This window comes from Elaeis guineensis, chromosome 8, assembly GCF_000442705.2.
Source record: "Elaeis guineensis isolate ETL-2024a chromosome 8, EG11, whole genome shotgun sequence".
Taxonomy (NCBI): Eukaryota; Viridiplantae; Streptophyta; class Magnoliopsida; order Arecales; family Arecaceae; genus Elaeis; species Elaeis guineensis.
Genome location: NC_026000.2, coordinates 128,149,665 through 128,174,866, shown reverse-complemented (window position 1 = coordinate 128,174,866; position 25,202 = coordinate 128,149,665). Strand labels below are relative to the sequence as shown.

Below are 25,202 nucleotides of genomic sequence, written 5' to 3'. Positions count from 1 at the left end.
TGCGGTAGATTACGTATTTAAATGGGTTGAGGCTATGGCACCTAGGACGAATGATCACAAAGTGGTAATCAAATTCATCCAACAGAACATCTTAAGTCGATTCGATTGCCCAAGGGCCATTATTAGCGACGGAGGTGCAAACTTCACGAATAGACACTTTAAAAGTTTAATGAAGAAATACGGAATCACTCACAAAATTGTCATACCATATCACCCCCAAACTAGTGGTCAAGTGAAAATCTCCAATAGGAAGATCAAACGAATTCTTGAGAAGACGGTTAGGTCTGATCGAAAAGATTGGTTTGGACGATTAGACGATGCATTATGGGCCTACCGTACTACATACAGGACTTCGATAGGAATGTCTCCTTACCGGCTTGTTTTTGGAAAAGCCTGTCATCTGCCAGTAGAGCTAGAACACCGCGCATTTTGGACTATAAAGCAATTCAATTTCGACATGAAAAATGCGAATAGTAATAGGAGACTACAATTGAACGAATTAAAAGAGCTACACAATGAAGCATACGAGAGTTCACGAATTTATAAGGCTCGAACTAAAGCTTATCATGATAAATACATTTCACGAAAAACGTTCGAACCTAATCAAAAAGTGTGGCTTTATAATTCGAGGTTACGACTATTCCTTGAAAAACTCCGTTCATGTTGGGATGGACCATATATCATAACTCAGGTATTCCCTCATGGAGCAATTGAAATCAAAGATCCTAAACAGAAAAACACCTTCAAAGTAAATGGCCAACGATTGAAACAATATATGGATGAAATCAGAGATGGCGAGCAAGTTGACTCAATTGAATTGCAGGATCTAGTATACAATTGAACTTTGACTTGGTCTAGCTGAAGATCTTAAACTTAGCGCTTGTTGGAAGGCAACCCAATATTTTATTTTTCAGTTATCCAATTTTTTTTTATTTTGTAGGAATTTCTGAGAAAGACAATTAGCCAAGTTGGGGGGAGCACCACGATCAATGGAGTCAAGAACACACCACGCCCAGCAATGAAGGACCTCTCAATCAAGATTACACACATCAAACTCATGTGGTGTCCTTCCTTGTTACATTCTATTTTAGCTTTATTATGATTCTCTTCTTCCATTGGGGACAATGAAAATTAAGTTGGGGGAGAGAATAACTAATTTAATTAAGTCCTCGAGTATGGTCAGAAATAATTAGTTTTGTGTATCCAAATTTTATCTCGATTTAAAGTTAACTAAGCATCCTAATCAATGAATGATTAACGATCTAGATAATTTTAGAGATATTGAGGAAGAAATTATTAAGGACGCTCAATTAATGGGAGAATTTAGATCAGACTAAATTTTGAAGTGATTCTAGAACCCTCTTCCCACCATCTCAATGAAGAATCTGCTTTATGGGGGTATGAGTGGAAAGATCGAGGTATGCAAAAATCTCTTTTTATTACAAAAAAAAGATTAAAAAAAAGAGAGGTTTTTAACATTTCTCACTAAGTAACTGAACCCCTTCGCCTCAATAAACGTTGTTGTTCACGTCAAAATGTGAGAATGTGAAGAAACCTCTTGTATAGTCAATTTTTAACTCGTAGCCTTTTTGACTCGAGTCAGTAAGCCTGAGGGGTGTTTTACACCTAATGTCCTAAAGCCAACTAGTTTGAGAGTTATTGGCCTAAAGCTCGCTACAAAAGTCAATTAGAAAGCTTGAGTTAGGACATTGCACTGACTGTACATGTAAATATTTCTACAAAGAAAAAAAAGAAAAGAAAAGCAAAAGAATAAGGAGACTAAATTGTAAGAAGACAATAAATCCTGCTCACATCAAATTAGAGGACTTATAGAGTGGAAAATTGGTTAAAGAAGATCCTTAAAAATTTCTATGGCTAATACTCAACCATTAATTGGATCGAATTGATAATCCAATGAAGTACCTCATTAATGGTCTAACCGGATATCCACTACAGTTAGGAATGTCTAAGATAACTTTCGATTCAAGGATAACTTGGTGCACAATGCTAATATATCTATTTTACTCGAGGACGAGTAAAAGTTCAAGTTGGGGGATGTGATTAATACTTAATTTAAATCACTAGAGGCACTAAATATTGTAATAATTGATGTTATTTTATTAAAATTTGATGTTTTCTAGTCTATTGCAGGTAATTGAGAGTTTGAGTTCATATGACTCAAATTAGACTCAAATTGGATCAAACTTGAATGAACCAAGCAACCAGCTCCTATTCCAGTGTGAACACGACTTAAAGATCAACGGAGGAGAATCAATATGAAGATCCAAAGATCCTTATTCACTCTTCCATCTTTTTTTTCATGAAACCCTAGCCTCCCCACTCTATAAATAGAACTCCAAGGCCTCCATCTTCTTCAATCAAGCCAACCTTAAGTTCTCTTCAAGCTTCTCTCTTTCTCTCTCCCTTTTCTTCTTCTCCATAAGTCTAGGAGAGGTACTAACCCTAGCACGACATCATATTCCTCCACAGATTCCTTTTCCACATCCCATCAAATCTAGAAGAGGTCTTAATCCTAGTGCCGCTACCCTTTCTCTTCTACATACCCGCTTCCATCAATTTTTCTTCCTTGGAGTTCCTAGACCAAGCCTTCCAGCCATCCTGCCACTGTCTGCACGGAGGAAGACGAAAGATTCAAAGAGACACATCCACCATCGGACGCAGCAAGAAGATCAACTTGGTTTAGTTGTCTTATATCGCAATTTTATTTCTTTTCTTTATGTACGCTTCTTTATTTGATTAATAAAAATAATTTTATTATAATTTTCATGCTTCTTTCTTAGTTTCTTACAATCTATTATTTTTTTCTTTTGCATTTTCGAAACTATCAATTAAGATCCCTACGGATACGATCCCGACTCATCCTATCTATATAGTAGTGAGTAGGATTAATTTTGATGTGCTACGACATGCATCACTCACCTCCACACACTCCCTTTCCCTGGTTGTTCACATCTTCAAATGGTGGAGAACACAAAAAAGGAGTTTTGAAAGGCCTGACTAGTACCAGGTTTTGAAGATCACTTCACGCCTGATGCAACCCAATTCAGTGTAATCTAGGAGATTTGGGACCCATTCAGCCAAACAGGGGTGTATCAGCGCTAATAGTACCAGCTCCTGGTGGTTAGGCTGAGATTGTAATCCTTGCTTGTTATGTAAAATTTGCATTACTTATATATCAATCAAACTTCATCCAGATTCAAACAAAGTTCCAAAAGAGAATACTACCAGAACTTGACATGATAATTCCAATTAATATTATCCGTTATTAATTCTAGAATGTAAATGATATAGCCTCACAAGAACATATTTGCAAGTTCAAAACTGACACTGCATGGCAAAAATAATTAAAAAGAAGAAAAACATGGAGATAAGTTGATCATACCTTCTCTCTTTCTTTTTCTAATTTTTTTTCTTCTCCTTTCTTTTTAAGAACATTTTCCCTAAAAAAAATAAAATCAACCATTAAATACAAAATGAGTGCTCAAGGCAGTTGTGCCAGGATAAGCATATGAAACAATGATGACTTACAATAGAAGTAGCAAAACTAACTTAAATGTGTTATCTAGGGGTACACACAACTCATAAAAGTTTAATCTTCCGACCTAGACTACCGGAGAACAAGCAACAATTGACATTTAAAGATGTTATTCCATAACTAAAGAGAAGGAGGTCTAATGAGTTACCTTGCTTGGCCAATTAATCTTTATATTTCTTTTTACATAGAGACTGAGTCATTCCTAAAAAGCCTAGAAAAAAGTTTGCACTTGGCATATTATCACTTGTACATTTATTGGACACATAAACCTTCATATCCTTCATACAAGCATCAGCTTAGTCTGGATTGGTGTCCACCATCACTAGGATGCCGATGGGTTATATAAGTGGAGAGGCAAGCACTACATTACGACATTCTGATAAGCTCAAGGAAGACAACAATTAAATTTCAATTAATCAAAATAAAACATCCAACTAAACCAAATCAGAAAGTGGTCAGTCTCATGTAACACCAAAGACAAAGTACCACAAACCAGATTTTGATTGCCTTGGGGATTTTATTAGCAGTACAAAGGTGAATACATATGGAAATACCGCAATAGTGCTGAAATATTTGTTACCAAACATAAAGTATCAGTATAATATTTTCCACTTGACAAGATGAATCCATAATATAAGTAGACATAGATGATTACCAACATAACATGCATTTTGAAATATATTTTAAAATTAATGCATGAACTTACAGATAGAATGTATTGCTATTATATGGGAATGGTATCCTAGGTTGAAGCATCACATGAACTATGAATAAGAACTTTTAATAGAATGCTATGTATGAGTATGGCCAGAAAACATAAGCAGTAAGAAAACAATTTAACCGAATGAATTGTTACGTAAGTGATTTGAATTTGACTGACAACATGCTCATTCTCATTTGAAAGAAAGATGAATACAAACATTTAGATATGACTGCGCTTTCTTAAGCCATGGTGATATCAATCAATTTCATGACATCATAAATATAGAAAGCACAAACCGTAGTTCTTGTGCTTTAACCTTCACTGCCTCTGAAATTAGTGATGGTTTGCCGCTTTCAATAGTGATGTTCAGAGGCACCTGAAATTGCTCAAGAAAATAAGATAATAAATATTTGAAAATCATGAGAGGAAATTTTAGAATATATGTAGTTGCAGTACATAGTTATATTACCTGCAAAGTTTAATCAGGTTCATCTTGATAAATCAAAAATTGCATTAATATGCCATAAAATGATCATTTAAAACACAAGGCATTCTAATAACACTTAGAAGAAAGTATATATCCTAGAACAGAAATTTAAAGCATCGCTAAGAATATAATTAATTTACAGAACCATAAAGATGCTATCCTCATAAACTTCACTATAGTACTTTTCTCTCCCGCCAAAAAAAAGAAAAATTCCATTGTAGTAGAAAATTTTAGATGGGCGCTAAAGATTAAGGTATTACAGCCTGAGAAGATTTAATTTAGTTGTGGGCCTTGTGGCAAACATCATGGAAGAAACTAGATTAATTTGTTAAACTGGATAGCTTAGTGAGGTTTTAAAAACAAGGTAAGATCAAATGATCGGCAAAATATTATAGTAACTATTCAATGGAATGGAGGTGATGTATAATATTTCACAAATTATCATGGAATTAAACTTATAAAATAAATTCTGAAATTACAGTCTTATTGAAAAGAATGATAGAACCTATGCTTTAAGTTTATGGAAAGATAAAATTTCAAAAAAAAAATAATTTAGATTTATAAGATGTGTATATAATAGAGAATCTACAAACCTTCTTCATTAACTTGGAGAAAACATATGAAAGAGTTATGAGAACCAACCCAACTGGGCCAACCTAGACCAGGCCTAAAGGCGTTGGCCATGTGCAAGCCAAGGGCTTGACCACCCTCACCCAAACCCTGACTCTCACCCCCATTCTTCTTTTTTTCCCCCCCCAAATCCTCCTTCAATGCTTCTAACCTCTTCACCTCTTTCCGGCTTCCTCATTATCTGCACCCCCCCTCCCTCATTCCAATCTAGCTGATCTCCACCACTCGACCTGATGCCTAAACCCACCCTAGCCCCTCTTCCCTCTCCCATTCTCATAACTCCATGCACAGCCTAGCTATGTCCATGCCACCTCCGCCCCCTTCACCACCTCACTGTTATCCGAATCCAATCAGCCTTCCCCTTTCCTAGCCAAACTTTACCACCACCACCTCACCGAACCTCACCACCCCCTTTCTATCCCCTTTTTTCACATTAATGCCAAACAAACTCGGCGATCTGGGCTGCCATGTATCACCACCAGCCAGCCTTGCTCCTCTTTCTCCCCCTGGTGATCCCCTCTCTCTCACACTCTTATCGTGTGACAGCCCCTCACTGCCCTCTATTCGAGCGCCACCAAAACCTAGCCGCCATCGACCACCCCTATTCTATCATCGGCCACCCTCTCTCTCTCTCTCACACATGCACACACTCTCCCCTCTTAAAACCCTAGCTTTCCATTGATCATCCCCTTTCCCTTTCCCTTTCCCTTTCCTCTACTTCTCTTAATTCCCTTACTTTCTCTTTCTAAATTCTTCCACTGTTAGGGTAATCTCTTCCACTCCTCTCTGATACTTTTATTATGTTTCTTTAATTTTGGCTGCCTTAATTTTGTAATAATGGCACAACCATCGATACAACAAGAAGGTTAGCCTAAGGTATTACACTCTAATTCCCTATTAAGGTAAAACCCTAGCTGCTCACTCCTTTAAGTGCATAGCATGGATTAGCATTAGAATAGGGAAACCCAAGGGCTAGGGTTGGTTTTGAACACTAAAAATTATGAGACTAACAAATTTGTGAAAATTAGTAAATGATTAATTAAATTAGTTATGCTTGCCAAATGATTGATTGTATTAAATTTTAGGTACCTGGGTCCAATTTCACGAGTAACTAAATTTTATAATTATGATAAATATTAATATTATTGAATTGGACACGTTGGTCCACATTTTGACAAATTCGCACACCTTGCTTGGGTATCACCGTCTAGTAGAAGTAAGAATCCCTGCTATTTATTTTTTGTATAAATATGCAAACCATGGTATTCCGTATCGATCCGAACCGGCCGGTATATTCTGTACCGAATCGTACCGACGAAGAGCTAGTCCGGTTCAGATCAGATTTTCGAAAAATGGGCTGAACCGGACCGAACCAGTTGGTTCGGTACGATGTCGGCCTGAACTACTTGATATCGAATAGTTTGGTACGGTTCGGTCCGATTTTCTTTTTTTAGTGCCGGTGGATGAGATTTTTTTTGATTTTTTTTATTATCGATATGGTATGGTACCATGCCGGCCGGCAACTGGCATGGGTTCCGATAACGAGTCGACAAACCTTGATGCAAATTCTAGAAAAAGTAAATTATTACAACCTAGGACCTCGCCTAAAAAGGCTATTCAAAAGATATTATTTAGGTTCCTTGGTCCTAAATATGCTCACATGGATTTTTACATACTCCACCAAGTCATAGCATCTTTGCCATGCTAAAGATTCAACTTTAATTAAATTCAATTACAAACACCATAAGCAACCCATGGTCAATTCCAAAAAAGCCCGAGCTACAGTGTCCCTTAATCTGCATAGGAAATGGGCTAGGTCCGCTCAGATACCATTTGTAATGACCTAGGACCTCACCAAAAAAGGCTAGCCAGAAGATGTTATTTGCGTTCTTTGGCCCCATATAAGTACTTAATATCCTTCTGGTGCATAGACGATGTGGGGACTAAACATATGCCCACATAGGCCCTTACATGTATGTATATTATCTATTGATGACCTTGATTGTAAATGGCTTCCAAATTGGTGTTGATTGTGAATGCTTCTGACTTGGTCTAAATTATGAATGCTTATGACTTGGCCTTGGTTGTAAATGCTTGTGAATAGTCATAAATTGAGGCATTGGGTGGGATGAAAATCTTACAAATTGGAACTCATGTTTCAGAAAGAATGTGATTGTCATGCATAGAAAATAGTGATGTTTTATCCTGATATTGTTGAGATTGATGGGTCACTCCAATTGACATAAATGAGAATTGTAAATGATATGACTGAATGGGTGGGTGTGAGCTCTGGAATAGCCATATTATTATTGACTGGCCTATCATATGCTATAAATGTGGCATTACATTTTGTCCCTTCACAGGCTGGATACATGACACTATTAATTGCCCCTTGACAGGCTAGAAATGTGACGTAGTCCGTAGTCAAAAACACTTAATTTACTCGTTATGTACTCTTTGGATGTTTGCCGAACTCAATCCATATCAAAAATGTTATAAAATGATAATGAAATGTTAAGTTGAACCACTGTTAATGAAGTTATTATTTTGGTTGTGTGATATGCACTAATACATCGTGTTTTGTTGAGTAGTGGATATGAGAATTCAAGTGCAAGTTAACCGGAATGTGGATTTCATGATAGCGATACTTTAATCATAATTTAATTATTGTTTTGTTGTGGGATGGTTGTTTTTAACTGTTATTTATTTATGTCGTTGTGTGTTGGGGGATTCTTATTAAGCTGTGCTCATATCTTTTCTTTTATCATTTTAAGCGACAAGATAGTTACTACTTTGCTATGGTCTAGGGTTAATAGTGAGGGATAGAACACTTAGAATGTATCTGACACCTTTCTGAATTTTTGAATCGTTGTAGTTAGATTATATATGCTTATCTGTTAATGTTGGAATCTAGTTACTTTATCTTTAGAACGATATTTACACTTTATATCTTCTCTAGTATTCTGAATTTTTGTACAAGTTTCTAGGCCTTGCATGTTCCCTGAGTCCATGCCCTATGGAATGCGAGGCCGTATCATGTACCGATCTCAAGTGGTGGCTCTAGGGTGTGACAACAGTACCAGGAGAAGTAATGCTCTAAGCATCAAGAAATGAATGCAAGAGTGATACCTTGACATTGTTAAGGGCATACAAAATAAAGCAACAACAAATGTCAAAGGTACTTGTGCTAAGACAAGTGAATTTCCAATTATCATGGGTTCACACCAAAGCTTAAAACCATGCACACATCTTTCACATTAGTGATAAAAAAAATTAGAACTAACACTTAGGTTGGGGCATGGATGATGTAGCTTGGATTGATAAGAAAAGGGCAAGGCTAAATGCTATATCAAATTGTGGAATGTAACTTAGATGGAACTGGAATTAAAAAATATACATAAAGTGAGCAGTTCTGTTATGTTGAATCTCCTGTACTCAAGAATGGAGAGATGCATGAATGATACATTCAATCAATGATTTTAATCCCAATACTGAGCATTGTCCTGATTTGGGGCCTGGTAGGTACAATATTAGGATGCCCCCCATCTCAGCGAGATTTCAATCCTTGGTTAGTGTTATAGACATGAATGAAAGTATCAAAATCAATGTTCTTAGTATATGCATCTTTTTGGGTAGCACTTCAAAACCCATGCTTGCACTCCTAGAATCATTAATTGCATAGGATGGATTCCAACCTAATAATACAAAACATCCACCTAGGGTAGTGGACCCACTTCAGAAAATCTAAGGAAGCTCAAAGTCGCATCCACTTCCTAAACCTAGTTCTACCACATATAGCTTGATATATCTCTTTATTATTTTGTTAATTAGATCCCAAATAATGAAATCGATCGCCAAGTGGTATCTCTTTGTCCATTAATCATAATCGGGACCTCATCTTCATTTCCATTTTCACAAAGATGATATTCCATATAATATATCTTTGTTCTATTGATTCCTCAACCTCTAAAGCTTTCTTTTCTGCATTTGATTTACCACATAATCTTTTTTCTCACACATCAATCTATTGTCTACAAATATCACATATCATGGTACATCTTCAGGAATATTAGTAGTGAGTTCATCTGCAGTTATTATAGAAAATAAAAGGTAGTGTTAAAGTTTGGTGCAATCCCATAAGAACTAGAAACACATCCGTAGTACCAAAAACAATTTCTAAGACTTGCCAATGCTCCAGCATACAGTCCTCAATGATTTCGATGCGCTAATGCTGATATAACATACATAATTAATTAAGTGAGATAGACATTTTTTAGCTATGTCAGGCAGAATATGAGGGACCATAACTTGCACTTGGCTTGTTTTTTCAAGCTTAATATTGTGGTATGTGTCATTAACTAATCGAGCGAGCCAACCAAATAAATTAAAACTGAACATCAGCTGCTCACAAACAGCTTGTCCATTTGACAGCCCTAATGTGGCTGCATAATTGTATGCTAGTAAGTTCATTAACTAGAAAGAATTAAATTTTCTTCATTGTTTCTCTCCACTGATTCTATGATATTACAAGGGCAAGCAGTGGAAAGAAATTGGAGTTAGACGTCTCCATGTCTCATGGGTAAAGCGAAGACTAGCTAGGATCCACAAGGCCAACATGTAGATCCAGAGCAATCATCTTGTTCATCAGGTTACCCTTTTTACCATATTCTCTTTCATTGTTATTGATCTTTAGAACCAGTTTTTCAACCTCAAGATTGCAAATAAATTAGAAATAATGCAAGAAGTGTATACAAGAAGCAGATAAATCAAATTAACAACACGATAAAATATTTTCTTGGTATCTCATATACGCATTTATATATACATATATGCAAACATTCATTACATGCATGCATCCACATACATGTATGTAACAGCAGATAAAGCATCAAAATTTATGTGCTTTTAAAAAGGAAAAAGTTTCAATGTAGTATCTTTAATTGAAAATTGAAACTTTTGATTAATTTCTATATTGCACTGCCACTACCAATCTAAAATGGTGAACTCAATAGAATAAATTATTTTAGAAATCAAGAAGACACATAGCACAGATATGCAGCAGATTGGATAAAATAGTCCTGTCAAAAGATCCATCAAATCAAAACATGATGCATTACAGTGACCAGTAGCACAATAGTAGAAGTACCATACCAAAGGCATCTGGTCAATATCTGTGTCATCTTCATGTTCCACAGCCCAGTCTATGGCTGCATCAATACTACAATTACCTGAAAGGGCAAAGCATTTGTTATGATGCATGAAAATAATGGATATGGTATTTTGAGTAACTCAAGAACTGACTGAAAGCATCATTTATGTACAATGGTGTTGATAAGTGACTGAGGGTATACAAAGCGAGCAGTATTGGTCTTCTTCCTTCTGATTGTGTTTTAAATGTATGAGATTAAACATCTGCTGCATGAGTAATTAGAGTGATTGGGATGTCGCAAGACATATAGAGATCAAGAAAATGGAGGGATGGGACTAGCTTATGTGACTAAGTTGCTTTTATAGATAAGATCAAAACACTATTATTATCTGGCAGAATTTTCTGAGAGAAGTGAGATTCCAGCTGACGGCACAATATGGCTCCCACCAAGTTATTATACACACATATGAATAGGATGTAGTAGATTGTAAAATTATTATCATCCCACCAAAAATGATAGATAATTGAGAATAAAAGAAGAAATGCCAGAGAGTCTAATAGCAGTGAAGGGTAGAAAGATCGGTAATGCTAATGAAAGATAGGAAGGTCATTTCTTTACTTTCCTTGAATCACATTTATCTTGTGTGAGCTAGAGATGCACTAATCGAGGTCTTGGAATGGGGTCATTAGTTGTTAAAGTCATGTAGGACAGCATATAACATTGCATCTCAATATTTCAAACTACAGTTCTGGCTGTGTTACTATGAGGACCCGAACCAGACCAGTCCATGAACTGGCTATGTCTCAACTCCATCGACTTATACATCTCCCAATTTCTTTTTTTTTTTTTTAATTTTGCATCCTCCTCCCATTGGACTGCCTCATCCAAATCTCGAGCTCAAGCACCTTTTCCACCTCCTCCCTCTTCCCCTCTCATGGACCATCGCCGCCTCACTTCTATCCAGCAACCACAGCCACTCTCTCGCTCTCTCTCTATCCTATCTCCTTTTCCTAATCAAGCCATCATAGGTGCCTTTCAGTGTGCCACCACCATCCGGTAAGGTTTTAAATCCTATGGAATGAGGGTGTCCCGATTTCCCCTCAGAACAAGACACCTCGCATCCCACCCTATCCTGACGATCGTTCCGGTCAAGCATCCCAGTTGGTGATTGAACCATTTTTCCACCATTTTTGGAGTGGGAGGGGGAGGGGGAACATCTTCCCACCACTGAATCATCAACCGCTCACTTTGAGATCTATGCGGACAAATGAACAACAGAGTTTTGAGTATTTTGAGATTTGTGTGGTTGGTGATTAAACAATGAAGGTGAGTATTTTCACATGTAAGATACCCTAATTTTGCATCATCAGGAAGGAAAACAAAAGGCACATGATTTTCTGGCTTCCCATGATTGGCTTGAGTCCCATGACTAGCTCAAGTCCCATCCTATTAGGGGAAAAATGGAAGAAGAAAGAGAGAAAGGAGCCCTATGAACCAAGCCCCTCCCTCCTTTCTTTTGGCAACAACACCAATCGGCCGATGCATCATTTGAAAAAAGTAAAGCTAAACCGATTTTCCCTTCTCCCTCCCAACGATCAGCCGAAACATCATCAAAAAAAAAAGAGCTAAGGGCATGTTCCAACCGAGATGCCCATACTGATGCGTATCCGACTGGGATAACAACAAGATAGCCAAGACAGGAGATGGAAGTGGGTTTTGGGGTCCCACACCTATTCCAACTCACCATAGTCTCACTAAAATAGGATGGACAGCCGGGACCACAAGGACTTCAATCCTTGCCTTCCAACAACCTACTTGTCAGCCTCTTCCTTGCCCCTCTCTCTATGTAGAGAGGAAAAAAAAAGAGAGAATAAAAAGAAAGCAAAGTAGAGGAAGGGTGGAAAGGATCCCTCTCCCACCATCCTTCATCCTCTCTTTTTTCTCAGATACTCTCTCCCTTCTCTCTCTATCTCTCTCTCCCTCTCCTTCTCTCTCTTGGTGAAGGAATCAAGGGAAGGGATGAGCTCTTCCCCTTCCATCTCCCACTTTCTTGCTTTCGTCTCTCTCACTCTATCTCTCTAATTCTCTCCCTAATTTCCTCAATATTCTCACTTTGTATCTCTGTGTTTGTAGGGGATGGAAGCAAACAATAACCAGCCTCCCCCTATTTAGTTAGCAAGGTAATGTCCGCCTTAATCCCTCATTTATGATGAGGATGATCATTTAGGGAAGATAAGTGAAAGAATTAGAATTAAATATTTGAATTAATAATAGACAGTTCAGATATTGGCTTGTAGGATCTTTAGGCATAAATTAATATTTAGGCTTTGTTTTGAGTTCAAGTGACCTCTATTGATGCCTCTAGGTTCTTAGAAATAAATTTATAAAAGTTCATTGTGAAACTTGAAGGATTTTAGAAATTATTCCTATTTTATATTATATTTTATATATATATATATATATATATATATATATATATTATGGGTTGCTAGATCTTGGATAGACATTTTGGAATTCAAGGGTTAAATACAGTATTTTGGGCTCTGCGCAAGAATAATGTGGTTGTAGTTGTCAAGATTGATGAGTTGATAAGTATTTTAGAAAATTATCATAAGATATTTATTGAAGGTATTGACATAAATGACCTTAGTTTTGATAATGAGTTCTAAAAATACTTTTTGGAATCATATTTGAAATATTGATTAGGAAAATGATACGAATGCAGCTTTGGAATTATATGTATAACTTTGATTATGGAAATCCTATTGTTAAATAAGTTTTTTGTATCATATGTTTATCATTGTGTAAGTATATTTTGTTGTATTTGCTTGATCCCTTTTGTTATGGTTTTGATTACTCGCAGGGTTGTCTACTCACTCTTTTGATTTCTGCTTTTTTCTAAAAAGCTCGAGGCAGAGGGGACAAGTAGGGGTTGGACGACGAGATTAGAGTGAGGTTGTAGATTTAGTTGGATCATACCAGCTTATCAAGTGTCGGTACGATACAAGACTTTATACCGATTCAATCCGGTATTGTATGGTACATCTTGTACGGTACAGTTCCGACCAATACAACAAACTTTGATTTTAGATTGGTTATATTTATTTTATTTACAGGCTCTTGCCCAGCATGCTTCTAGGGCCTAGCGCTATTTGTGTGTAGCTGGTTGTCGCATTCCTAAGCACATGCATAGGTCGGGGTTGTGACAATCTCTCAAACAAGCTCTTCTTCAACTAACAAGTGACATTTAAGCATATTCTTCATATTATGGAGAGGAGAAAACAAAGTAATAACTGTTCCCACTATTCATCCCCATGAGGGGATATTTTCTTTCTTTTGCCCTTTTGGTTAAAAAAGATCCTTTTTCCAAACCATGTAAATCTCTCATTGTAGATCATACCTTATCCCCGATTATCAGTAAAATGCACACTTGGAGGATGCATTGATTGTGTATACATGAATCAATATCAGTGAGCTGAAGCCATGCAGGTCACAGGTTGGCAGAGAAGAGTAGCAGATTATTCACACCATAATTAGTCACGACTGGCCATGCACCAAGGTTCATAACAATAACATTGAATTTGTGGTGGTACATACCACTCTGTGCAAGTTGACACACAATGACATGAATTAAGACAGACCAGCAAAGAAGGATACACACAATAAAGAGATGCATCTGTACTATGTCTTTCTCTTGCCAGCAAAAACTGACATGGCACAGTACTTCAATATTGCCCATTGGACATCACATCATCTAGCATATGCTCCTAATTCGGAAGGTTGGAGCATTGTGGATTTCCCAAAGTTAATGAATCAAGTAAAGGACAATCCAGTTCCAAGTAAAGTTTACCTTGAAGCCACCACTCATCATAGGGTTATTACTTATTACAGTATCTCTTGATGGTTAAATTACAAGCTATAACATCTCTTCTATACTCTCAACAACTTTAAATACTTCCTCTATGATTTGGAATGAAAAATTATGATAAACAGCCATCAGCAAAAATTTTTAAATCAAAAATTGTCTCATACATTGCGACATGTTATTTCTGTGTGTGTTGTATTACAACAATACCAAAAGAATGGGAGAAGAAAGTACATTATATCAGCTAACACCAGTATGTATGACTTTGTATTGGATATTTAGAGAGCATGGCTGGAGTACATCATGCTACAGTGGCCAATGCAGCCCAAAATGGATGCAGACTGCCCTCAAACACAGCTAAACTTACTATAATATTACATCCGGGTGTATTTATTTTCATGTTTATCTCATCCATACCTCTCCTAAACCATAATGGGATTTAATAGTAGTTGGAATCATTAAGTTGGAGGCAAAAAAAAAAAAAATCTATACTCCAGGATTAATCCATATTTTAATGACATAAGAATGGACACCATGGTTTTTTTTTTTTTTTCATCAATATAACATTCCCTTTGTTAGCTCTTAAAATCCATTGATCTTGTTAAAAGACATATTTATCAATTTATGCTTCAATATATTCAGTCCATTGACAAATTATTGACAAAACATGATATCATTGTGAGTTGACCTTTATAACATGGTCACTTCCCCATGGTTCTTCATAAACTGCTCATCTCTCTTACCTTTAGGGCTCGTTTGGTTGGGTTATGTCAGATTACAGGATAATATAAAGATTCTTGGGAATCGTTTATCCAAAAAAATGATTGTGGGGAAAATAATTTTTACAACATTTGGTTGGTGGAAATATTATTCTGAAAAATGACACCTTTAAAAGATTACTACATTTGGTTGGAGGTATATCAGAATATTGCTAAATTTTCAACAATGCCCTTGAAAAAGTGGCAGGTGTTTCCCTCAGTCTGAAACACAAGGAACATGACTCCTCTCTTTTCCTGCTCCCAACATATTAGACAGCTTGAGAAATGTTGTGCTTGGCATGCATAAGGATCCATGCATCAACATAAATGGGCACTTTTCACCCAACTTATTGAGTGCTCTAGATTTAACATGGACCTCCAAATTAAAATCAGATATTTAACATGGACTTTACACTGCTCCATATTTTGTTTCTGGAAGGATTGGCCAAATAATATCCACGCCATTGTGGCTCAATGAGAGGAATTAATTCAAGGGTAAAGATGTTGCTGATATTCCATTTTGCAAAGACAATCTATGATCGCAACATAATTAGATGAACAACAGTTCATACAAAAGCAAGCTGCTAGCTGGTTTGCATCTGCTTATGAATGAAATAGCTAACAAGTGTTTGTTAAAAATAAAATGAATAGATTATAGATCTGCAACATGAATACCAATGCTGCCTGCTTGAGAAATATTTAATCGGTCAATTAGCACAAGACCAGACTACTTGTGCAATGTACTTTCTGACTAAATATTTGAAACATGTTTCAATATGTAACCTAGTAAAAAAGAGGAATACACTCCACCATAGCTAATCATCATTCATAATCATCGTTCAAAAACTTTGTCATAGCTAATCATGCCCATCAACATAGTTCATAATCATATCTGGGGCATTTTTATCAAGCAGAGATTACCGCCACCCGGTAATCAAGCATGGGAAAACAAAAACCACCCTCCTAATGGTATTTATGTTACCTTCTCTCTCAAAAAAATAGATGTGGGACCCACCATTTATTTTATCATCTCTCTCATCCACTTTTTGTACCAAACATGGTAATCTAACACGGAATTTATTTTCATATGCTAGATTACGCTCAACTAAATGGGCCCTTAATGTTGCTCTTTATGGTTTTGGTTCTATCATCATTATAAGTTTTGGGAATAGTGGTAACTTAACCCCTTTTCCTCTGGCCATACATTTGTCACTTTGAAACCCCTATTTATAAACCAACCTCCATATTACAGACATATTTCTCTCAATCCTTAGACAAATTACCAAGCTCCTTTTTCAAGTATCCTCAACAAAGGTCATGACAAAATTAATCCTCAATGAAACAAGTGAAACTAACACCCTTAACACACCATGGCCCTTACAATTTTGTCTCACCTTGCCTGCTTTTACCATAGAAGAACTACTCCACATAGTCATTAGGGTATTGTTACCTACTCAAGAAATCATTTTTTCAAGTGAAATGGAATGATAGCCTCTTCTTACCTCTCTAGAGGAATCTTCTTGATTCTACACGGCCAAAATATTGCTATATCCTTTGCTAACACATTCTTTGCCCGCTCATCCAATTGCAAGTCCCTTATAGTTCTTGCCACTCCCTTGGGCATTCTTCCAGGTTTCTTCTATATGATAGCATACACGCTTGAAGTATACAACTGAATTTATCAATAACTCTCCTCTTAGCATGGGGCCCATGTTCTTGACATGAACACATAATGTTTATGAAGTACTAAGGATCTACCCTATAGATTTGTGCTCTTGCTCCTAGTTTTTCTTCATCATGACCCCTTTTCCTTCTATGTTTTCTTTGTCCATTTCATACAAATAAACTGGCAACCATGCCCTAAAAGGGATAATTAAAATATTTAAGTTCATCTCCACAACTCTACACCTTTTTTGCCTCAACCTCTCCCATGGATCAATCCTTCGTCCCTTTCCTGGTTAAATTCAACTCTCAGAATCCCTACATCACTCAATCCTGAGAGGTTAAAATTAAATAAGATCACCCCCCCCCCCAACCAAAAAAAAAAAACACTCACTATACCCCATCCACGACCAACCCTTAGAGATATCCACCATTCTCCTTAGCATCCAAAGACTTCTAGCAAAACAAAAGGAAAGTCAATGTTAGTTTCTGAAAAACAGGAAGAGACAATTGACTCTAAAAGGTTTGAAAAAAGCCATCGATCCATGAGTTACACTTGAAGTAAAACTTATACAAATTGAACGTCCTTTGAATTCTTTCTTATGATCATGCGAGGTGAGATAGAGAGAAAATAGTAAATCATATATGGGAATGTCAATTTTACCAACAAAAAATATATTGGAAGCTCAAATTCAATTTTTAGAGTCAATTCTCCCACATACATGAGGCTAATGAAAATCCAATATATAACAAATATAGGAGGGCCAACATTATGTATATGAATAGATATAATTCTTGAATTTGTTGCATAGAACAGATATAAGGGGAAAAGATATGAAGCCAGTAGGACAAAATGTCTCAGCAGAAGGATGCATAACAAATATTAACAACTCATAATCTCAACTGCTCTTATTCTTCAACACAATTAAGCTAGTGAAGAATTGGATGAAAATAGAATGAAAAGGTAGTATCTTGTAAAAGAAGAGGATAGATGTTCTCGATATCACATAGAGATAAAATTAAATAGAAAGATCAGAGGACAAATGTCTTATCAACAGTCTAACCAGAATAATGAAGCGCTCTAGTTGCACGTGCAGTTGGAAATCCCATTGATTCAAGTTCCTTGAGCATTTGTTGGTCAACTTCCGGGACTGCCATTCCTGGATACTGGGAGGAAAAGAAAATCAGATCGAATGACCTCAACGTATTGTAAAGACATAGATACACAAGTAAACTACTCAAAAGCAATGCATTACATCTCTCAGAAAAACCAAAATAGGCTTTCATTTTGCAACTTAAAAATATTTTATAAAAATAAAATAAAATGAAATGAAATGAAATGAAATGAAAAAAAAAAAAAAGACGATGACCAAAAATCCTGTAGTGAGATAAGTATTTTCTCATTTCTTTCTAAAAGTGAGATAAGTAAAAGCTGGTCAACTTTAATCAACATGAAACAGACAGTAGCAGAACAGTAAAAGAAACTTCATCTTAAAGTTTTTAAAAAGCAGTCTAGTTGCACATGCTTATTGTCAATTTTCAGTTTGAAAGCCATGCAATAATTTGTTTTCAAATAAATATTCAGAGTTTGATCTTGTCTAAAGTCAGTTGGCTCGGATTAAAAATGTTCCTTGAGCATGATACCCAAGTAGTAGACAGAAAATACCTGAAGCCTCATAATGACTACTATAACAAACTCTCCGATGGAATCCCCTCTTAATATTTTATAAAAACCATCCTTATCATTGTATATTTTGCACCCTTTTCACATCATAACATGATCTACGTTGAATAATTGAGAAGGAACCAGAAAAGGATTTAGCATTTTGTTGCAACCAAATATCACCTAATAGCAACCTATGAGGAATTGATGTTAAATATTTGTCAAAAAAACTGAGGCCAAGAAAAGGACCTAACAGTGAAGCATAGGAGGAGGTTCCATTTTTTTGGTAATACAGTTCAAACCTCATGCAATTACAAAACAACACTCCAAAATTTCCTTCTCAGAAGTTCTAAAGAAAGAAGGAAGAGTTTTGGAATACAGAACAGCATTCACCTTAATAGTACAGACTACAAATCATAAACCAAAGGCCAACATAAAACATAATCCTAATAGAATAATATAAAAACATATATTAAGTAAATTAAAAAAAAAAAGAGTAAGAGATTTCTTCTTTAATTCCTTTTGTCACAATTTCTTTTTTAGATTGCCATAATGCCATTAGTTTTTCCAATTCAAACTTTATAACAAGCGCCATGCAGTTGTTACCCCACCAACTCCCCCCCTAAAACCATTGTCTTTAACTTTCCTATCTTATTAATCACCCATGACTCCACCATTTTTTTTTCTATCTTCACCATCTAATTAAGGCCATAAGTCCATCTAAGATTCATTTCAATTAGATCATCTTCCAATTTTAACTACTTAGCAACACATCAATATCTCTTGGTTATCTTGTATGTCATTCTCTCAAGCCAGTCCCTCTTGTTTCTCTCATAGGCTTGCTCACCCATTATGGATCTTATACTCCTAGACTCCTAGTTGCACCTCACTCACTTGGCTGCCTTCTTCTTCACCTCGGACAATACCTATTGCATATTCTCTTTTTTTGTTTGTTTTCCATCCATCTAACTAGACCCATCATTTAATTAAGTTGTAGTTCATTGTTATGTCTGAAGGAGAACATGATAGAGATTTGTTGTCCATATCTTAAAGTGGAGTTTATAATTTATAAAATGAGGAGTTTTAACAAGAATTTCAAGTACCATCAACAATATATAGTCATGGAGCACAGTTTTTGGTAAGATTTCTTTTCTTCTTGGGACAACTTACCAATATAAACCGATGTGACACATGGAGCTAAAAGAACACAGAGGACAACACACATCCATTACATATGCATCATATGCAGGTAGCTACTAAATTCCATTAACAAAATATATTTCTTCTTTCTAAGTCACTTGCAACCAATTTTTCTTTCATTAGTGCAATACTGAAAAGCTCTATAGTTATATAAAAATGAAAGTATCTTATAAAAGTTATTTAAAAAAAAAATCCTACTATGCTCAGGTTGAAATGTTTATTCTTATATTAAATTTTACATCATCCATTCTTATTATTCTATTTTACTAGAGCAATACATGGCCATATATAATGTTTATCTTATATTAATATGCATATTAGTTCTGAAATAAGATATTGATCAAGGTTTACATACTAGTTTCGGTGCCCATACCAGCACCTAATACAATAATTATATACTTTGGTTCTTTTTATGGACACTTATGGAGGTGTACCGAGTATCAGTTCCCTACCAATACAAGTTAATGTGCCCAGTATGGACTGGTATGGCCCAATATTGAAAAACCATGATATTGATTAATTGATTTGATTAACTATTCTGTTAATCAAATTCATCTAAAGAAGGGAGTGTAAATATGTAAACTAATTTCCCTCTCTTGTGTGCATTGTATATGCCCATTTATGAGTTTGTTTGAAAAAAATGAAGTTGTTGTGGTTGTAATTAAAGTCATTCCAGCTAATGAATAGCTGAAAAGGAATAGCAGATAGTTGCAGTTATAGAATAAACTCTAAATATGAGCAATAATCATACTACTGAAAAAGGTTATGACACTCTTATATAGCATATGAATACATGCATGCATGACCCACATAAAAAATGGTAGAATATCTCCAGTGACCCCTTTAAAACATGCTACATATCAATCAGTGAGAGCTTACAAGGATATAATCGAAGCAACTAGATGAAAGGGTTTTCATGAAAAGAGTTTTAATGAAAATGGCGTATAAGATACTAGATTACCAAGAGAACAAATAGCATCCTGGTTGTCAATGTATTGGGGTAACGACATGCCTATGACACTAGGAGTGCAAACTCGAAATGCTAGCCTCAGCCTGACATGCATTTCATGTAGGCTTGGGTGAATTTCGTGGCAGACTAGGTTAGGCTTGGGTTGGACCAGCCAGCTCAACTTGAATTTGCATGAGACTCATTCTAAGGTGTTGGACAACCCAAACCAACTTGACTTGATCTAAGTAATACATATAAAGTTATTAAATCATCATGCCGAGATTCAAAAAGTCAAAGAATACAAAATGGTAAGAAAGGAAACATAAGAAATTATCAAAAAGTCAAAACCCTATTATCTCATTCTTCCCTTTTTTCTCTAATGATGCCACTCCTTGTTGATTCCATGCTCTTCTTCCCTGGATCTTGCTAAATCTTCCCTTTATTGCCCCACATCTTGTCAAATAACTTTAAGTTATCCTTGGATGTCATTAAATCTCCACCCTACATCTCAGTAAATCACCTCCTCATTCATCCAAAACTTTTAGGATCTCTTCTTGATTATATCAACTATACCAAATATCATCAAATTTTCTTCCCACTGCCCATTGAATTTCCTTGGAGTCTTGTTACGCCCATGACTCGAGATCATAAGCCAGGGATCACGGCAACTGCCGCAAACTCGTATAGCACACTCTCCACAAGTATATAAGGCATCTCATCATGATATCATAAGCATCACAATGGAGATAATTTAAATAACTAAAAGTCAAATATCAATTAACTAACAAATCCAACTGATAAATAGAATTCAAAAGTCCTACATCCATTGAACTTCAAATAATTGTCCTATAAAACATAGTAATAAATCCAAATTTAAATTATGTTGATATTGCCAAATCTCATTTCTAATCTTACTTACAAAGCAGTACCCACATCTGTAATTAAGCAACTAAATTTGAAAAAGAAAGAGAGAATAACGAGCTTGACAATGCAATAAATAATAAATATCTTGACTAGATAATTCATATGATAATATAGGATGTGATAGTCAAAATATAATTTATCATTAATCAGTGCACAAATATAATCAAATTCATTTTCAAAATACGAATTCAGTAATGTTAGTATCTTTCAAATAATCATATATTTGACTTGAAACCAATTATATTCAATATTCCGATTCAAAACAAATTTCATTCCACTCATCAACCTTTAACTATGACCATACTTATATCCTATGGTAGAGCTGGAGTACCACACTTATACCCTATAGCCGAACCAAAATGCCACACTTATAAATTGTGGTAGGGCCAGAATACCACACTTATAACCCATGACCGGACTAGAAATAGAATCATGAGCTCAGTAATAGTCAGAGTGCCAATGCATAACCCCCAATTGGCAGGATTTAGAATATAATCAAGCTGAGAGTCCAAATCTGATTTGTATCAAAATTCTTTTTACAGAATAATGCATATTTCATAATCAAATAGAAATATGCATATATGTATTTCATAATCAAATCGAAATATGCATATATGATTTCAAAACATTAAACAATTTTAGTGATAGTCCAAAAAATATTACTTCGAAATTCCATATCAATTTCTATTCAAAACATATTTTCTTAAGATTCATAAATCACATATAAATCCATTAACAATTTATTCGATATTCAAAATAATATTATATTAAAAAAATCTAGAGAAAATGAATCATTATTTACCTCACACATGCTTCAATAAATCCATATAATTTCATAATTTTTTTCAAAATCTTCAATTCATAGATCATATCGCAATATCCCACTAGACATCTTCTTATCGAGACAACTACAATCCTATATATAATCGAGTCCAATAATTAGAAAGGATATGGATACTTAAGAAAAAAGATATTGACGAATAGTCATATTCAATGGTCTAAGTTGGTTCAGTCATCCAATTTCATTCAGTCAAGATCAAACTACAATATAGGTAGTTCAACAAAGATTGAGAGTGATCAAATCAATAGTATTCGATAAGAGTCAAAATGGAGACTACTACGTCACCAAACAATCAGAGATCAATTCGATCAAATAACTTCATCTAATCAAGATCACTTAAGATATAAGGATTCAATAGAGACCGATAAAAACTAAATCCTATGATGCTTGACAAAGACTCAAGTGGTGCGTACGTATTTTCCAACAATTAGGATGATCCGAAGTCTGTGAATTAGGTCAACATAGATTCAATAGGACAGGGCTGGAGACCCTTCACTGGGTTGATCCATCAAGTAGAGAAAGAATGACGCATGAGAGAAAAATTAACAAGATAAAATAGGACTGATCAGACGACATTGTCCAGCATCCTGAACAATCTGACCAAGATGACTTAATCAAGTCATGATTAAACTAATATATACATGATTCAATAAAAATCATGAATGATCAACTCTAGTAGTACCTGATCTGGTCAGAGTGGATACCGACATGTTACCCATGACCATGGGTCAGGATCCTTCACTAAGCTCGATCAAAATCATCGAAAGAAAGCCTTTTACTAATCAATCTTAGAGAGATAATTCTATTGAGAGAAAATTATAAAAAGAGAAACTAGAGAAAAAGTGGAGAGAGAGTGGGAAGAGAGAGGAAGATGAGAGAAAGAAAGAAATTCTCTTCTCTTTTTTCTTTTTTTCTTTTTTTTTTCCTTTTCCTTCTTTTTTTCCTTCTTGTCTTCTCTTTCCCTCTTGGCAAAATAAGGGACCTCCCTTTTCCCCTTTTTGCCCAAAATAGGGGGCTCACGACCGGTGGCCAGTGGGATCTTTGGCTGGCGGTGGCTAGGGTCACAGCGGTGCAACTGACCGTTATCCATCCCGATGACCGGCAGTGGCGAATGATGTTGGAAAATCAAGGAAAACAATGGAAAAATAGGGGGGAAACAGGGATTTGGTATTCTAAGAAAAATCTGGTGATCGTCCAAGGGAATTGAGGCTACCAAGGGCTGAGGAAGATGGAGAAAAGACCTGCTAAAAGATCTCAAGCACCTATATGGTTTTTCCAGTGACTGTTGGGCTAAAACCCGGCGAACTTGGTGACAACCTCTAGAAGAAGAAGAAAAAAAAGAGCTTTTTCGATGAAATTTCTGTCCAAGGGAGGGTGGAAGGGATCTTAAATAGAGCCAAAATTCCAACTCTTCTAATCCTTCTCGGTGTCAATCTTGTCTCCAACGAGTTTGAGAAAAAGAAAACTCCCAATAGGAATCTTCCTCATCATAATCTCTCTTTTTTTATCGATGCTTTAAAAATCATGCTAAATCCTTTTTTTGTTTTCTTTCGGTTGTTTTCTTATTGATGGGGTTATCATAAGTCCCACTAGATTTCCCCTCCATTGCTAGATTCCACACAACTTTCCATCCTCTCCAGATCATCTCCCATTGCTGCTTATTAAAAAGACCAACTTGACCTCACCTAACCCAACTCGATTCAACCGGACATGACCTACATCTGGACTCAACTTCTAAAAATAGGGCTCTAGTTTAGATCTAGGCATTGATTGGGGCTTGGTTAGGTTCAGGCCCAGCCTAAGATTAGAATCAGTATCTAAACCCTAGGCCAAACCCCACTAGTCTCAAGCCTAATATGCTCCATCCAAGCTTGGCTGAGTCTTAAGATTCATGCCTGCAACTAATCTAGCCTAAAACTGTTGAATTAAGACATGGGTTGGTCTCCATCCACGCTCATTGTTCTTGAGCGAGGGAAGAAGGTAGTGCAGAGCAGGGGGAGGAGGAGAAGAAAGCTTGTCTTCAGTTAAACCCAACTAGCCAGAATCCCTTGCCAAAACCAGCACAAAATTAGGTCCAAACAGTCTGGCTTTATCTTTCAAGTATGCTAAAGTTAACGGTACCGGGTTGGAAGTTAGATCGGGTCAAGTTTCAGGCCATGGGAGCAATTCCTTGAGTCAGGCCTAAATTGACCTCTAATTCAAGTATTCAACCCAACCTACCGAAGCTGCACCCTATATGCCACCTATGATGGTAAGAACAGAAGCTAAATTTTTATCTTTATGGCATTATGAGCAGTAGCACGACTTCAACCACAACATTGGAGTAGGTAATGACATCCAGCTTCTAACCCTTCTAAGGTTGATCAAAGCCTCAAAACTGGGGCATAACATATAGTAGAGCACCATTTGATATGACTGCCTTCTAATCAACAAGAATAAAGCTTTGAATCTCTATGAAAAGGCATAAGAAAAAAAATGTAGGCTAATGATAAACTTGACAAGAAAGCTTACATAGTTAAAAATATGTAGTAGCCTTGTCTGAAAAGGACAATAGTCCTTGGTGTACAAGAGGCTATGGCTCTCTTATGAAGTGTATAACTATGTTACATATGTAAGTAAATCTAACAAGTTCTCTATCAATCGATTTTAGGATGATAGATTCTTATTTTCTTTAGTCAAAAATTTTCATGAGTTGTTCTTGTATCCAATATACTTTAGGTTCAGCCTAACAAATTATATGATAAACTACATCAGATATTATACAAAGCGAAGTAAAATATGATCATCCAATATGCACAAAACCTCAAAAATACA

General features: G+C 35.9%; 1 protein-coding gene across 3 annotated transcripts in view; it reads right to left on the bottom strand.

Annotated features, from left to right (window-relative positions):
• Positions 1 to 25,202, bottom strand: part of LOC105049651 (uncharacterized) — a 44,880-nt gene that overhangs the window by 18,085 nt on the left and 1,593 nt on the right. For 2 of the 3 annotated variants that reach the window (XM_019852286.3, XM_073261508.1), the window contains exons 3-6: positions 17,876 to 17,978; positions 10,528 to 10,604; positions 4,556 to 4,635; positions 3,404 to 3,461 (exon numbers count right to left, since the gene is read on the bottom strand). In XM_019852286.3, coding sequence (XP_019707845.1) covers positions 3,404 to 3,461; positions 4,556 to 4,635; positions 10,528 to 10,604; positions 17,876 to 17,969 — 309 coding nt within the window. In that variant the 5' untranslated portion in view covers positions 17,970 to 17,978. The remainder of the gene's footprint in view (positions 1 to 3,403; positions 3,462 to 4,555; positions 4,636 to 10,527; positions 10,605 to 17,875; positions 17,979 to 25,202) is intronic. The other variant, XM_073261509.1, reaches the window with a different exon arrangement.